The 14,380-nt window shown below is 55.1% G+C and overlaps 4 protein-coding genes across 4 annotated transcripts; 2 read left to right on the top strand and 2 right to left on the bottom strand.

Annotated features, from left to right (window-relative positions):
* Nucleotides 1–1,665: 1,665 nt before the first annotated feature.
* BKA78DRAFT_246878 (glycosyl transferase family 90-domain-containing protein) lies at nt 1,666–3,246 on the top strand (the record flags this gene model as incomplete). Its single annotated transcript, XM_066884256.1, has 2 exons — nt 1,666–2,070; nt 2,128–3,246. The coding sequence occupies 2 exons, from the start codon at nt 1,666–1,668 to the stop codon at nt 3,244–3,246; spliced, it is 1,524 nt and encodes a 507-aa protein (XP_066747984.1).
* Nucleotides 3,247–5,745: 2,499 nt separating this feature from the next.
* Nucleotides 5,746–7,240, bottom strand: BKA78DRAFT_292702 (tryptophan synthase beta subunit-like PLP-dependent enzyme; the record flags this gene model as incomplete). Its single annotated transcript, XM_066886088.1, has 2 exons — nt 5,746–6,760; nt 6,891–7,240. The coding sequence occupies 2 exons, from the start codon at nt 7,238–7,240 to the stop codon at nt 5,746–5,748; spliced, it is 1,365 nt and encodes a 454-aa protein (XP_066747985.1).
* Nucleotides 7,241–8,731: 1,491 nt separating this feature from the next.
* Nucleotides 8,732–9,712, bottom strand: BKA78DRAFT_350040 (uncharacterized protein; the record flags this gene model as incomplete). Its single annotated transcript, XM_066890911.1, has 2 exons — nt 8,732–9,437; nt 9,495–9,712. The coding sequence occupies 2 exons, from the start codon at nt 9,710–9,712 to the stop codon at nt 8,732–8,734; spliced, it is 924 nt and encodes a 307-aa protein (XP_066747986.1).
* Nucleotides 9,713–11,163: 1,451 nt separating this feature from the next.
* BKA78DRAFT_306343 (major facilitator superfamily domain-containing protein) lies at nt 11,164–14,068 on the top strand. The gene is made up of 4 exons (XM_066887777.1): nt 11,164–12,094; nt 12,154–12,493; nt 12,543–13,012; nt 13,063–14,068. Exons 1-4 carry the CDS (start codon nt 11,555–11,557, stop codon nt 13,726–13,728), a joined length of 2,016 nt encoding a protein of 671 aa, XP_066747987.1. The 5' UTR covers nt 11,164–11,554; the 3' UTR covers nt 13,729–14,068.
* The last annotated feature ends 312 nt before the right edge of the window (nt 14,069–14,380 follow it).

A 14,380-nucleotide genomic window follows, 5' to 3' on the forward strand; every position in this document is an offset into this window, starting at 1 on the left:
GGCAATTCAGAGTGATGAGACTTGGCAATTGCGTGATGAAGAGGCAGATAAATACAGCATGAAGTGACGCCCTACGTCAGACATGCCGCATATGCCGTTCCTGTGGTGTTCAAGCTGACAGAGCAGTTGCTGACTGAAGGCCCCGCTTCCCCTCATGCTGCCTACTCGATATGGTATAGCATCCGTGTGGAGCTGAAGCTGGAGCTGCAAACACCATCACGTGAAAAACATCATACGTTAGTCTTGTTGATATAGCTGTAGTGAGGCATTGTCCAGGGCGCACGACGGTTGTGCTTGATGTTTGGCAAACACCCAGCTGCAGGGATGTGGTGGTTCTTTGGGACCCCGCCTTGGACCGTGTTTCTCAATGGCGATTATTAAGTGAGGAGCGAGTCAGCTCCTTCAAGGACCGCAGAACCGTTGGCTTGCATGCTCGCTAGCTCCCGCCTTGGACATTGAGATAGTGGCCTTAGTTGGGTGGTTTGGAGTTTCAACGGTCGATCCGCGCTGGACCGCAAGATGATGGACAAAAGTGGAATGCTGTTAAGTGGCGGGCGGGAGAAGCGAGTACGATAGGGCAAGATAAAGACGGTACAGCGCATTTAGGTTTACTTGTACAGGTACAATCTGGCTTTGCATCCTGGTCGGGGGGCGGAAAAATTCCCATTGGCAGGGTGGTTTTTTTGCAGACGGGGAAAACTGCCGAATCGAAGAAACAACGAGCATGCGACGTGTGCTTGGGCTGAGGTTAAAGGCATGGGTTCATCTCAGCTAGGTTTGGGTCGTCTCTGCGCGAACCCGACGGGAGCAGGGTCTGCGACAGCTTTGGCATTGGTTCCTGGTCAAACTAGAGGGAACAGGACGAGCAGCCCTGCGTAAATGGTGGGCCGTTTGGTTTCAATCAATCTCATCCATTGCAGATGCGCCTCATTCCTCCGCATCCGGACTCGTGATTGAAACCGCCTGAGGTCTTCGCCCCTCGTGTGCGCCGGTCCGCGAAGAAACGGAAGGCTGACTGTTGTTTTGGCGTCGCAGCGGGGACATGGACACATCCATGAATACAAAAGGGGAGCTCGGAGACCGAGTGAAACGACAGTGCGAGTGTATATGATGAGAAAGATGGTGGTGGATGCGACCGGAGATGGGGTGCAAGTACCGACGAAAGCAGCGTTGGGAACAACCCCGCAAGTGTAGAGAGGGCCGTTGACAGCAGCGTCAGGGGTTTGCCTCAGATGGGAGAAGGCCAAGAGGCGGTTGGGCAGGTCGAGTTGTACAGTATTGTAAATGGATACATACAGTATTCCTGTCTTGGTCTTACTTGGGGGCGCGCTGTAGGGGCGGGCTTAGCCGTGGCCATTAAAGCTCGGGGCCTCCCTTGACGACCTCCCACCCTCTCGACGCTGCCACGGCCATTTTTTAGGCTCTCCAAAACATTTGCCTTTGCCCAAGACATGGAAAATGCCAGCCCATCGCTGATGTGAGGCTGCCGCTGGGAATCTCGTACCCTACCCGCTGCTTCCAATATCGTTGTCCCTGCCGCCTCCACTCGACTCCCTCGTCCTCCCGCAAGCGCTGATAACCTCCGCCGCCGCCGCCATCCTCCACAACTTCTCCCTTGAGACCGCACACTCCTGTCCACACCGCGCAACTCCCTCTCTCGCCGCCATGGCTCTCCTCACCTACCAGCGAGCCGCTGGCCTCGCCGGCATCACCCTCATCATCTTTCTCCTGTTGGGTTACACCACCTACAACACCCGATCCGCAGACACGATACCCTTTTCCTACGAAAAACAACATTCCGCCCCCACGCTCTCGCAACCGCACTCGGGCTCCTCCTATTCTTCCTACACCTCGCCCGGCTCTGCGGATAATTGGCAGTTTGAGGCCCAAAGAGACGCCCACAACTATGGCCTTTCGCCCGAGCAGTGCGATGCTGCCTTCCCGGACCTGTGGGCCGAGCTTGACCGTGCCGTCGCCCACCGCAAGAAGGTCGGCAACATCACGCCGGCCGACGTCAAGATTGGCTGGAAAATTGATGGCATCATCAGAGCCATGATTTACGACCGCCAGGTACGTCAAGACCGCCTTTCAGCCCTCACCGCAGCACTAGGCTAACGCCACGTCTAGCTCTTCATCCTGAACGCCCGAGGCGCACGACGCCGCGACTACCGTCAGCGCACCATCGCCGTTTTGCAATCCATTCAGCGCGCCATCTCGGCTTACCCGGGCGATATCCCCAATATTGAGTTCTCGTTTGTGGTTGACGATGGCGCGTACTTTGCCGTCTACGAAAACAACACCTCGGCTACAACGTGGGCACTGACACGCGAGCCGCACGACCAAAACCTTTGGTTGATGCCTGATTTTGGATTCTATAGCTGGGAAGGTCCTGCCGGCGAGTACACTGCGCTCCTCCGGGCGATTAACGAAGATGAGATTCCATTCGATGAGAAGGACAAACGCGCTGTCTGGAGAGGCGCCAAGTCACCAGCAGGTCCCGTCCAGGTCCGGACTGACCTGCTCAAGGTTTCCAAGGGCAAAAGCTGGGCCGACATCGAGGAGATTGAGTGGGGTGGCGACTCTGAGCCTACCAACCTCATCCCTATGTCTAAGCATTGCCGGTACATGTTCCCCGTCCACACTGAGGGACACACCTACTCCGGCCGTCTTAAGTATCTGTTGAACTGCCATTCCTTGACAGTGATCCACAAGCTTCACTGGGGCGAGAACTTCCATCACCTGCTCATTCCCTCCGGACCAAACCAAAACTTTATTCAAGTGGAGCGCGACTTTTCGGACATGCACTGGAAGATGGAGTATTATCTCCAGCACCAAGACGAAGCCAGACGCATCGCGGACAACAGCATCAAGACCTTCAGGGATCGCTACTTGACCCCGGCGGCACAAGCATGCTACTGGCGCAAGATGTTCCAGGCTTGGAGGGAAGTTAGCTTTGAGCCCTCCTACTACATGACTCAGGAGGAGTATGAGCGTGAGCAGGAAGAGGAGAAAGAGAAGGAGCGCGAGGCCAAGCTGAAAGAGCTGCAGGAGGAAGAGGCGGAGGCCAATGGCAAGGAGTTGGAGAAGGGTAAGGAACGGGCCAAAGACGCCAAAACGAGGAGTGACGCCACTGGAACCAACACCGCATTGCGGTCCTCGACCGACAAGAAGATTCCTCGAGGAATGCCCTACGAGACATATCTCCTCCTTGAATCTTACGAGGAAAGCCCTTGGTACGATAGTTGAGCAACCAATGCTCCATAGCTGGACCAACATTGCCGATTCCTTTTGTTACACCTGGAACTCGCTCCCAGCCCTCCCATGCCAGCCAGGTCTACCTGCAAAGGCGCCACTGTCGCCGTGCACGGTTACCGTATCCACGCGCAGTTTTTGATCTTTTCACGGGAGCTGGCTCATCAGCATCCACAACTGCGCGACAGCCTTTACCGGTTGGGTAAAGTCAAACAAGTGCTGAGCCCTGCGCTGGTACCATTGTCTCTCCATGGACCCGTCCACATGCATACCTCTCACGCTTTTGAGCGTACAAAGCTATTCTGCCAAATATTTTTTGGTGTCATGGGTGGGAAATCGTCATCAATAATTTGTTGCTTCAAGTTCACGACATGGCGATTTGCGACCACCACGCACGCCTGGAGTTCAACGGCGTTTTGGTTAACTTGCTCGGTCTCGGCTCCCACGGGCCTGTCCATTCGGCCGATTCAATCTTGGCGGGGTTGCTGGATAAAGAATTGTTTTTGAGTGTCCCTATTATAGCGATACCACGGCGAGGGGAAATCTTTCGCTTCTCTGCTTGTGTTGAGCAAATCCATTGGATATTTTGCCTCTCTTGGAAGAGACTGGTCTCCTGAACGAGCGAATGGGTGACGACGGTTCGACTCGAAGCTAATTTCTCTTTTTCTCTCTCCTGTCTCTCTATCGTCTGAATCGTCACAATCAAGCCAAATTATCAGTCTGTCGGTCGGAGGAATCCTCTCTGCCACACCTTATGTAATCCCCTTCCGTATCCTCACAACCCTCCCCACAGACAGACTGGCTCGATCAACGCAAGACAAATACAATACCAATCAGTCAAACCTGACCAACGCCGTTTGAACGGTTGACTCTTCGCCGTCGCCTTCACTACACGCCCGTCTAGCGCTAACGCCATCATTCCAGCCCTGACGCACATGGCCCTCGCACCACCATTTTGTCCGACAAGGCCAGCACGCCATCCGCCCATCACTCGCATCACCCGCGTGTTCCCGCCGCTGCCAGTCACTCAGCGCTCTTGCCAAGACAGGCGTGGGCGGAACTTGCTCTCTCACCGCTCGCCGGCGCTTGGCCCCCGCCCCTTGAGTCGTTGATGCCTGCCGAAAGTGCCTGCCGGATGGAGGGACGGACGACACGAAGCTCAACCCCTTGCGTTGAAGCGCCCCCCTGCCAAGCGCGCGTGTGGTACCGTGGTGCTCTGCCAAGTGCCAATTGCATTGCTCTGCTCTGGTGGTTTGTCTGCTGTTGTGATGATTGTTGGATCGGGAGGGACTGCTGCGCTATGTGTCTTTCTCGGGTTCAATTCAGGTGGCTGTCTTTCCACCTCCTTTCTGCTTACTTCCTCCCTTTTGTGGCCCTTTCCTTTTGAGATGTGTTTGTGCTCGAATCTTCAGTAGTCCTCCTCCCCGTCTTTCTCCTATGCGTCGTTCCTGGTTGTATCCGGGAAGGCGAGTTGTCTGGAAAGGTCTTGTCTGGTCCCGTCTTGTCCTCTTTTCGATCCTCTTCGTCTCCTTTCCAGTCCCGTCTTCCCGCTTGTCCAAGTGCTCTCCCTTTCAAGGCCTAAAGGCGTTGGTGCGGATATCGCACCAGGAGCTAACGTCTATGGTGTTGATTATGTCACTCCTCTCTCTCTCTCATGGCCGAAAGGCATTACTGCTGGGGTCTACAAACATCAGACACCTACCATGTTAATTGAGTCGCTCACCTCTCTCTCCCATCAGGCGCGAAAGCGTCACTGCGGGGAGTCTACAAACAGCAAACGCCTATGATGTTGATCATGTCACCTACTCAGCTCACAAGGGCTGGAAGAGAGGTGTGACGACGTTTTAACTTGGCAAAGTTTTCCGACATCTGGGTTCATAATCTTTTTGCAAAATGTCTCGGCTTTTATGATGACCGTCTGGCTTGGGTTCCAGCTCTTGCTTAAATGGGTCTAGGCAACGATGGTACTTGGATGAAATGTTTTTTTCTCGCGTTTCCGTGAGTTTTTCTTGACCGTCTTTTGACCATCGTCCATTAGTTGCATCCTAGCATATTTGGCCGCGGGTTCATGGCGCAACAAGCATGATGCATCGATGCAAGCGAGGTACTCTGTTCCATACTCGAATGGACAATGTGAGTGTGACTTGCGACGCTAGACGATGCGGTTTGAATTTCTTGGGTATCGGCGTTACTGTTGAGCAAGTGATTAAAAGATTATCTGATTTGTAGTTGTTGATTTTGTTTGTGTGTGTGTATATACATCAATGTCTATGCCGTCTGATTGACTTGTCTGATCGCACTCTGGCTGATCTAGCCCCCTGGCTTCTCCTAAACACAATTCTGTCTGTGTCTGCATCTACTACTGACACGGTTATCTAGGTGTATTAGCGACGATGGCGGGTTGACCCGCTTCCACTTCATCCTTCTTTAGCCAATTTCTTGCACCTTTGTTCTTGTCTTGCAGTCTTCGCTTCCATCCCCCCAATCTTTGCTTCACACTGGCCCCGGCGCAGCAACCAGCCCACCGCACGTCTCCCTCCACCCCGCCAGCCGTCCCACGTCCACATCGCAGCCTCCGCAAACGACGATGACGACTGTCATATCAGGGGTAACCTCGCGCCCCAGCACCTTGGGCAGCCGGTCATCCAGACAAACGGCTACACTGACACCGCAGGCCAACTCGACCATGAGGCGGTCTTCGTCGGCGAGAACGACGCATCCGCGTGCCGCTTCGGCATCTGAGAGCACGACGCTTTTGACCGGTGATGTCGTGGCTGCTGCTCCCTGTTGGACGGTTCCGACCGCCTCGTCGTATGCCTTTTGCGCCACACGCACGCACCCCAGGCTGCGTGCTTGGCTGCTGATGCCGGCCAGCGTGACGGGACGACCGGCGTGTAGAGCAGCCGCCAGGCTGGCGGCGCCCTCGGTCTCGGCGGCGACAACGGTCGTGGCGCGCGGAGACCATGGAGGAGATGATGCGGAAGGCGGAGAAGAGCAGCGGCGACGGAGACCCTGCAGCAAGCCCGCGAGCAAACCGCCGCCACCAACGCTGCACACGATGGCGTCGGGTTGGCTGCCTTGCGGCATCTGCTCAGCCACCTCGTCGACGATGCTGCTGTTGCCGGACCAGATGAGGGCGTCGTCGAACGGCGGCACGAAGACGCCGTCGTGCTCGCCCTCGCCGCCCGGGCCCATCAGTACGTCGCGGATGTAGCGCTCGCTCATGGCCAGCGTGTCGCCGTGCACGATGATGGCCGCGGCGCCTGCGTCGCGGAGCCGCCGCAGCATGCTGGGCGACGTCGTCTTGGGCGTGACGATGGTGGCTGGCCGGCCGAGCGTGGTGGCGGCGACGACACATGCCAGGCCAGCGTTGCCGCCAGAGGCGCTGTAGAAGTGGGAAAGGTGCGGCCGCGGATGGTTTTGGAGGTGGTGAAGTATGTAGGTCGAGATGCCGCGGAGTTTGAAGGAGCCTGATGGTTGGAGAAGGTCGAGCTTGAGGAGGATGCGGCTGTGGGGCAAACGGAGTTAGCAATTGAGGGGTAGCGCGGGGAAACTGGGGTTAGGGATATTTTGAATCAGGGGTGCGTAAGGGGAAACCACAATAGCACTCGGAGAGATGTGTGCTTTGCTCGACGTACCATCCTACTGCCTTGGATAGAGCTTTGGACTCGACCAACGGCGTGACGATCCAGGGCTTGGAATCTGGTGGCGGTGCTGCCAATGACTCTCCATCGACGCCCCCTTGACCGTATCCAGTCGCAACTCCGTCCGCAGGCTTGGCTGACGGCACCGGTTGTGGCGCAACTTTTGGAAATGACTCTGCCACTGCTTCCACAAACACCGGAGACAGGTCCAGCCCATACTCGATTGCAGCCGTTTTGGCCTTTGTGGTGCCGTAGTGAGTGTTGACAGACGCCGCGGTAGTCCCGAAGTCCGGACCAATCATGGTGACGCCTCCAGTCTCGACAAGACCGTCAATGGATCCCATGGTAGAGGTACTGGAAGAGTGAGACCTTTTTGGAGCCGGTGGGACTGAAAGAGAGAGATGCTGGGGAAAGAAGAGCGGCATACCTTCTGATAAGGTACACTGGCGAGCAGTTTAGGCAGGCAGTCTTATCAGAGAGAGCAGTGCGTTGAGGCGATCGAAACCCGACTTTTTTCTCACTTGTTGAAAGTCTTCGACCAATGCGGAAAAATAACCCAGATCAGGCCAGGGAAAAACTTGTGAAGTAAAGAGAATAGACAATGGCGGCCGTCTGCAATTATATCATAGTCCGAGTATGTGGCCGTCTGACTTCCAGCCACCGCACGCGTCGAACATCCAAAACTCGCCGTCCAGTGCGGTCACTACTTCCTGCAGTCTGACCTTAGACTTGCTCCCCCTCATATGCCTCACTTCTCATGAGCTTCTTTCCCAACCCCCGACTACGGCGTACCAAGCGTGCAAGCTCCTCGATCAGCCGGGTGTAGCCGCGTCGCGACGCTAGTTTGGTAGGATCCGTTCCGGGAGCTAACGCGTCCTTGAAAATAATGGCAAGGCAGCCTCAACCGCCGCTCCACCGAACCACTGATTGTTTGCAGATTTGCCAGTAAAGAGCACTGAATCAGCGCAGGAGGTGCATTTCTGGTACCCAGTCCCTACACCGACAAGGACGAGGAACGATAGCGAGCCGGATTATTTTCGCGCGCAGCAGATGCGAGGCAGGGCCGATGCAAAGCGCGCATGTCTGAGTCCTGGCGTTGGCGTTGGGTAGAGGTTCCGTTAACCTTCTTCCTGATCATCCCGACGGGACCGCTGACGATCGCCATGGCGTGCGCTAGTGACCAAGCCTGCGGGGAACGCAAGTGGCTCCCCGCATTCCCTGGATGACGGTCTGTTCCGATTCTACTGGCGTAATTCCTTCTTGCTTGGCTATAGTCAACCACTGTGGGGGGTGATGATTCTAGAGTGGGATCGTGAATCCACGCGCCCCTGGGACCCTTTGCTCCTTACCCTCGTCATGCGGGGTAGCTGGTGAAAATGTATCCGAAAGGGCGAGGGGGGTGGAGAGGGATGACGGAGATGTGCGTCAGGTTCCTTGGCGGCGTCCTGTTTGGTGCTTTCTTTTTCCCTTTTGGTCAGGCATCATAGAGTCATAAGGAGTTTTCATGACAAAGAGCTCGACGATTGTTCTGTTTCTCGGGGTGATGGACGATCCACAAAGCGAAACTCGGGTCGAGAATACGAGGAAACTATCGTTATTCGGTGGTTGTCCGATCTAGACCTGCGATATATCAATGTTTTAGTTGTGCTTTCGGAAGAAGACGTGGGCTTCGCTTTTGGAACGCTTGAAACTGCAGCACGGAAGAAGCTCAATCCATGCTCTGAAATCGCCTTGCATCACGGGCAAAGCAGCAGATGCTTGCACTAAATCAGTGTAGTAATCTCCATTTCGTGGAGGGGTATCGTACAAAATGATCTTTACGCCCAGTCCTCCGCTCACGCAACAGCCTGAGGCTGATCCAACAACGTCTTTCTGTACTTCCAGTAATTTCGGCGAATGGGATCGAACTTTTGCGCCAGCAAATCAAGCGCCTTGTTTGCCTGCTCTTTGCTCTGCTCTTCGGCATATACTTCGGACAACAGATCCAAGGCGTGGCTCGAGCGAATCTTGTCAGTCTCGTCCACGCTGGCATATTCGAGTGCCAAATCTTTGAGCGTTGCTTTGGGAAGGGATGCGTGTTGCAACAACCCACGCAGGTAGTTCCACGGGCTCTGATTCTGCGGCGCCCGCTTGATCGCCCCCTTGGCATATTCGATTTCACGGTCCAATATCTTCTTTTGGCCAAAATTTTCTGTGTTGCCACCAAAGACAAGAAACCATCGGTGGTTCCAAGCCGAGTTGTTGCGAACGTCCTGCTCGAGCAGCTCTTCAACAGCCTCCAGTTCACCCTGTTCGAACAGATCGAAGCGCCGTACCAGCCATTGCCTGTAGCTCCAGACGTGGTAATTCTTGGTATCTTTTTCCAACATGGTCTTGATGAAGTCTTGTTCTCCCTCCGCAGAGCCGATCTTGTTGATGATTGTCTGACGGTGGTGCCAAATTTGATAGTTCTTGAGGTTCCTGAGGGCGACTTCGTTGAGCCAAGCCATTTCCGCGTGCAAGTCTTTGTTCATGTGGAGTACGATGCGGGCACGGTAGAGCCTGTGGTGTGATGGTCAGCAAAGCGGCGAGTGCGCAGCGTTGCAGGTGGCCACTTACCAGACAGTGTAGTGAGCCGGGTTCGCGTCGATGATTGCTTCGGTAAGTTCGTAGGCCCTCTCGCTCATCTCGTTCTTGGCCATGATTGCGCGCAGGTAGGACATGGCCTCCTCATAATCCTCGGGGTACGCGATGGCAGCCAGGGCGTTGGGGCCGCCCTCGTCGAGCGGGATGGGCTCGACATCCTTCCAGTCTGGGTCATCCGACAAGAAGCCCATGTTGACGTTGTCTCGTTGGAGGTGCTGGGCTCAGTGTTGATTGAAGGTGTTGCGGGGTGGAGGGCGGGGAGTCTGCGAGGTGATGTCGGCGGCCAGGTCGGACTTTACGTAGGTTCGGTCACTCGACGATCTCCCGCAGACGACCAACGACAATATCTCGACTTTCATTGTGGCCATGGCTCAAGGACGTTGAAAAAGCCGGCCGGTTGCATTATCTTGGCATTTCAGCGACAAAGCAAGAGATGCGAATAAAAGCTGCATTTGGAAGGACATGATGGAATTTTAAAAAAGAACCGAGGCAGCTGACTGGCTGTTTAGAGATTTTGGAATCTGCAGCCGACAACCCTGTACGATGTCTCAACAGGGCAAAGATTCCACACGCGAGCGACTGAAGATGCAAGAGTTCGAGACACAAGCCGACCAAAAGAGGTCATCATGATGCTAACGCGTAGCGGGCGGTTCGGCAGGCAGGCATGCCGAGCAATCGACCGAACCAGAAGACGACAGCCGAAGTCTATCATAGACGGGCCGCTTTCTTCTCGTGTGCGTATCTCGTTTTCCGCCGTGGTGTGCCATGACTGCCTTATCCGTACTGAAGCTCTGGTCGAGAGTTTTGATGGCGTTACCTCAGCAAGTGAGGAATGGGGACACCGCGGCAGCTTGCATTTCCGACCCGGGAGACAAGGAGTTCCTGGTGGAGTCGCGCAAAATTCACAGGGTATCGGCCAAGCAGTGCGGAGAAGGCTAAACGCGGTTGCAGAGCACCTAAAATCGACGGCACCTGAAGTATCGCCACGGTCAGAAGCAGCTTACAACGCCACAAAGCTGGACGCGGTAGATGGCATCTGAAAGGGGACGTCTTCGTTAAAGAGCAAGGCATGGGAAGCGAAAGGATCAAGGCAGGGTCAAGCTGTACTACGCGACGGGTACGACGAATGCGAAAGCGAGCACCTAGCCCTGAGTACAGCGGTGTCTCTGTTTGGCCCGTGGCCCATGCGACGGCCGAAATATGCGCAGGGCTGAAAGGAGATGGCTATGCGCGTGTTGAGGAGACGGTGATGTGTTGGAAGCCTTGGCTTGTTTCGCCCATTTCCGTTGGACGAGAGGACAAGTCCGTCCCGTTGGAGTCGGGAATATGTGTGCGCTGTAGGGCCGCGTCAAAAGAAGTCATGAGTCCGGACGGTAACTACCTAGAGAAGCAGGCAGCGATCATGATGACTTTCAAGGAGCACAACAGAAAAGAAAGAGTAGCGAGGCCGAATGCTGGGGCAATGCGGCTCTAACTGCAACGAGTAATGATTGATTCTGACCAATGAATCGACGTCGAGTACGGAGTTGAGCGTATCCGACCAACTAGACTGAGACAGGGCAGAGATGCGCACCTAGGCGACGAGCTCTTTTGATGGTACAGTACGCAGGCAGCATCTGCAGATCATCACAGAAGGCTTGGTGTTGATGGTGGTGATGTCCTCGAGCTGACGACGAATGACAGGCAGAGGTAGGCTGCCCTTGGCTGAGACAGATGATAGGTCAGAAACACCCATCTCTATTCACCACGGCCATCAGATCAGCTGTGGCCTGGACTGGTTGGTCGTTGGACGGGGACGCGGTCTCTCTAGCACAATGCCCTGCCGCTCTCGGATCCAACTCTACCCGTCCTGCCTCCTCGCGTTTGCTCTCCTCCTTCTGGTTATAACAGTACATGACTGCCGGGTGTCAGTCAAGCTAACCGCCTGCCACACTTTTCCCTCTTCGCCCTTGCCTGTTAACCCTTTCCCGGCTACGCTACCTACCGCCCTGTCCTAGTCCAACGTTGCTCAACTCTATTTCGCATCCGCCAACATGGCCGACCCTCCAAATGCCAATCCAGTCGCCGATTCCAAACCAGACATCTCTGAGCCATCCTCCGAAGACGTAGCCCACGAAAAGAAACCCGCCGCATCTGTCAACACGGCAGACGTGTCAACCAAAGATGGCAGGCCGCCTTCAACCCGTTCCACCAGCGCTCCTTCTGATACCGAAAAGAGCCAACGCCCGGCAGAAGACCACAAAAATTACAACTTTCTCAACGAGAAAAAGGAACACGGCGACACTGCCACCCGAGACGGCGCAGTCGACCAAGATGCGCAATCCCACAAGAGTCTCAAGTCACGTCCGTCGCAAAAATCCCTGAAGCACGCAAAGTCGCAAAAGTCGTTGCGCTCCCTCAGGGATGCCGCCATTGGCGCCGGAGGCCCGTTGGCCGCGGCCAATATCGAGAGAACGTCGAGCGACAGTGACGCAAACATTGAATTGGACGAGGACGGTGTGGAATACCCTGGCGCATGGAAGCTTGGCCTCATCACAGTAGCCCTGTGTTTGACCGTCTTTTGCATGGCGCTGGTAAGCTGACTTTTTTTTTGCCCCTCGTGTCACATGGCCTTCTGACCCCTGCTACCTAGGACAACACCATCATTGCAACGGCGATACCGAGGATCACAGATCACTTCAAGGCGCTAGGTGATGTAGGATGGTACGGCTCGGCTTACCTCCTGACGACCTGCTCGTTCCAACTCATCTTCGGCAAACTCTACACCTTCTTCTCCATCAAATGGGTTTACCTGATTGCGCTCGGAATTTTCGAGCTGGGATCATTTATTTGCGGCATCGCTCCTACTTCGAATGCGCTCATCGTCGGTAGAGCCGTTGCAGGTCTCGGGGCCGCAGGCGTGTTTTCTGGCGCCATCTTGATTGTTAGCAAGACGGTGCCTCTGCGCCAACGGCCTACATACACTGGCATTGGTACGGCTCCCAACCTCAACCAATTATCCCGTTCCTAACGATGTAACAGTGGGCGGCATCTATGGAATTGCAAGTGTTGCAGGACCCTTGATGGGCGGCGCCTTCACTGACAAAGTGTCGTGGCGCTGGTGTTTCTACATCAACCTGCCTTTCGGCGCCGTCGCCGCCGTCTTCATCGTTTTCTTCTTCAAGGCGCCCAAGGTCGTCAAGAACAGTGCCGTTGGCTGGAAGAATAAGCTGGCCGAGTTCGATCTGCTTGGAACCTTTTTCTTCCTGCCTGGCATCGTTTCTCTCCTGCTCGCGCTGCAGTGGGGCGGTTCCAAGTACGAGTGGGGCAACTGGCGCATCATCGTCTGCTTCGTCTTTTTTGGCGTCTGCATCTCCATCTTCCTCGTGATCCAGAGCTGGAAGCAAGAAAAGGCCACGGTGCCTCCGCGCGTCTTCAAGAACCGCTCCGTCTGGGCAAGTGCGTACTTTGGCGCTCTCTTGGGCGCCAGCTTCTTCATTCTGACTTACTACGTAAGTAAAGCGTCTTCTCGTTGCCGTCCGCATCCTAACAGGACCTCTAGCTGCCCATCTGGTTCCAGGCCATCAAGGGTGTCTCTGCTGTCAAATCAGGCATCATGAATCTACCCATGATTCTCAGTCTGGTCGCGTTGTCCATGATCGCCGGCGTCTCCATCACCCTCATCGGCTACTACGTGCCCTTCATGATCGCCTCGTCCACCCTCATGTCCATCGGCGCCGGCCTCCTCTCCACATTCCAAGTCAACACCGGCCACGCCAAATGGATCGGTTACCAAGTGTTTTTCGGCGCCGGCGTCGGCCTGGGCATGCAGCAAACGCTCATCGCCGTGCAAACGGCCCTCCCCGTCGCCGACGTGCCCGTCGGCACGGCCACCATGATGTTCGCGCAAGCGCTGGGCGGCGCCCTCTTCATCAGCGTTGGCCAAAACGTCTTTCAGAACCAGCTGCTTAACAACGTCAAGGCCAACGTGCCAAATAGCGACCAGCTGCTGCAGAACATGGTGCTCGGCACCGGCGCCACCGACATCCAAAACTTCATCAAGGCCCAGTTCCCCGACCTGCTGCAGCCCATCCTCAAGAGCTACAACGACGCCCTGACGCAGACGTTCTATGTCAGTGTGGCCATGGGAGTGCTTAGTCTGTTGGGCGCGTGTTGTGTCGAGTGGAAGAGCGTCAAGGGGAAGAAGATTGACATGACTCCTGCATAAGACGACATGTGCAGAGGGTCCTGTTTCGCAGTCGGTGGTTGTCTGGCGGCGATGCTCCCAAATGGAGCGGTCCAAAAAGGTTGGGATGGCTTCTGCATAGGACCGGATGCGGAGTCACAATCGGGTGGTTGTTTCGATTGGCGACGCTCCTGGATGGAGCGGGCCTGTGTACGAAATAGGTGGGCGGCGTTTGAAAAGGGGAAAAAGCATCATGGCAGTGGAGCGGAGCAAATCAGAGCAGAATAACGGCGCAAGCAAGCAAGCAAGCACAAAAACGGCGTTGGTCAGCAAGGTACAAGCAGTTCGGTGGCGGCAGCAGCAGCAGCAGCAGCAGCAGCAGATCTCAGGTAGGACCCGACTTTGCATCCTCTCCACCCCGTCCTCTTCTTCTTCTCATACCAAGCATTTTGCATTGTTGCATGTAGGAACGTAGGCACATAATAATAATAATTATGCACAACAAAAAAAAATAAAAAATAAAAAGGTCATGACACTCCTGGTCTTTCTCACTCAATGACTCACTCCCCTTCCAAAAGAGGAAATTCTTGCGCTCTCGTACAGGGTTGATGATGGTACAGTCGTAAACACTATTACTACTACTACTACTACTCCATCTCTCTACCGCGCATATCATATCATTCTACAACGCCAC

This window comes from Phyllosticta capitalensis (genome assembly GCF_038381095.1).
Source record: "Phyllosticta capitalensis strain CBS 128856 chromosome Unknown BKA78scaffold_2, whole genome shotgun sequence".
Taxonomy (NCBI): Eukaryota; Fungi; Ascomycota; class Dothideomycetes; order Botryosphaeriales; family Phyllostictaceae; genus Phyllosticta; species Phyllosticta capitalensis.

Coding starts and splice junctions, on each gene's coding strand:
- BKA78DRAFT_306343 (XM_066887777.1), top strand. CDS start 11,555: ATGGCCGACCCTCCAAATGCCAATCCAGTCGCCGATTCCAAACCAGAC. Junction 12,494..12,542: donor GCCTACATACACTGGCATTG/GTACGGCTCCCA, acceptor ACGATGTAACAG/TGGGCGGCATCTATGGAATT. Junction 13,013..13,062: donor TCTTCATTCTGACTTACTAC/GTAAGTAAAGCG, acceptor CAGGACCTCTAG/CTGCCCATCTGGTTCCAGGC.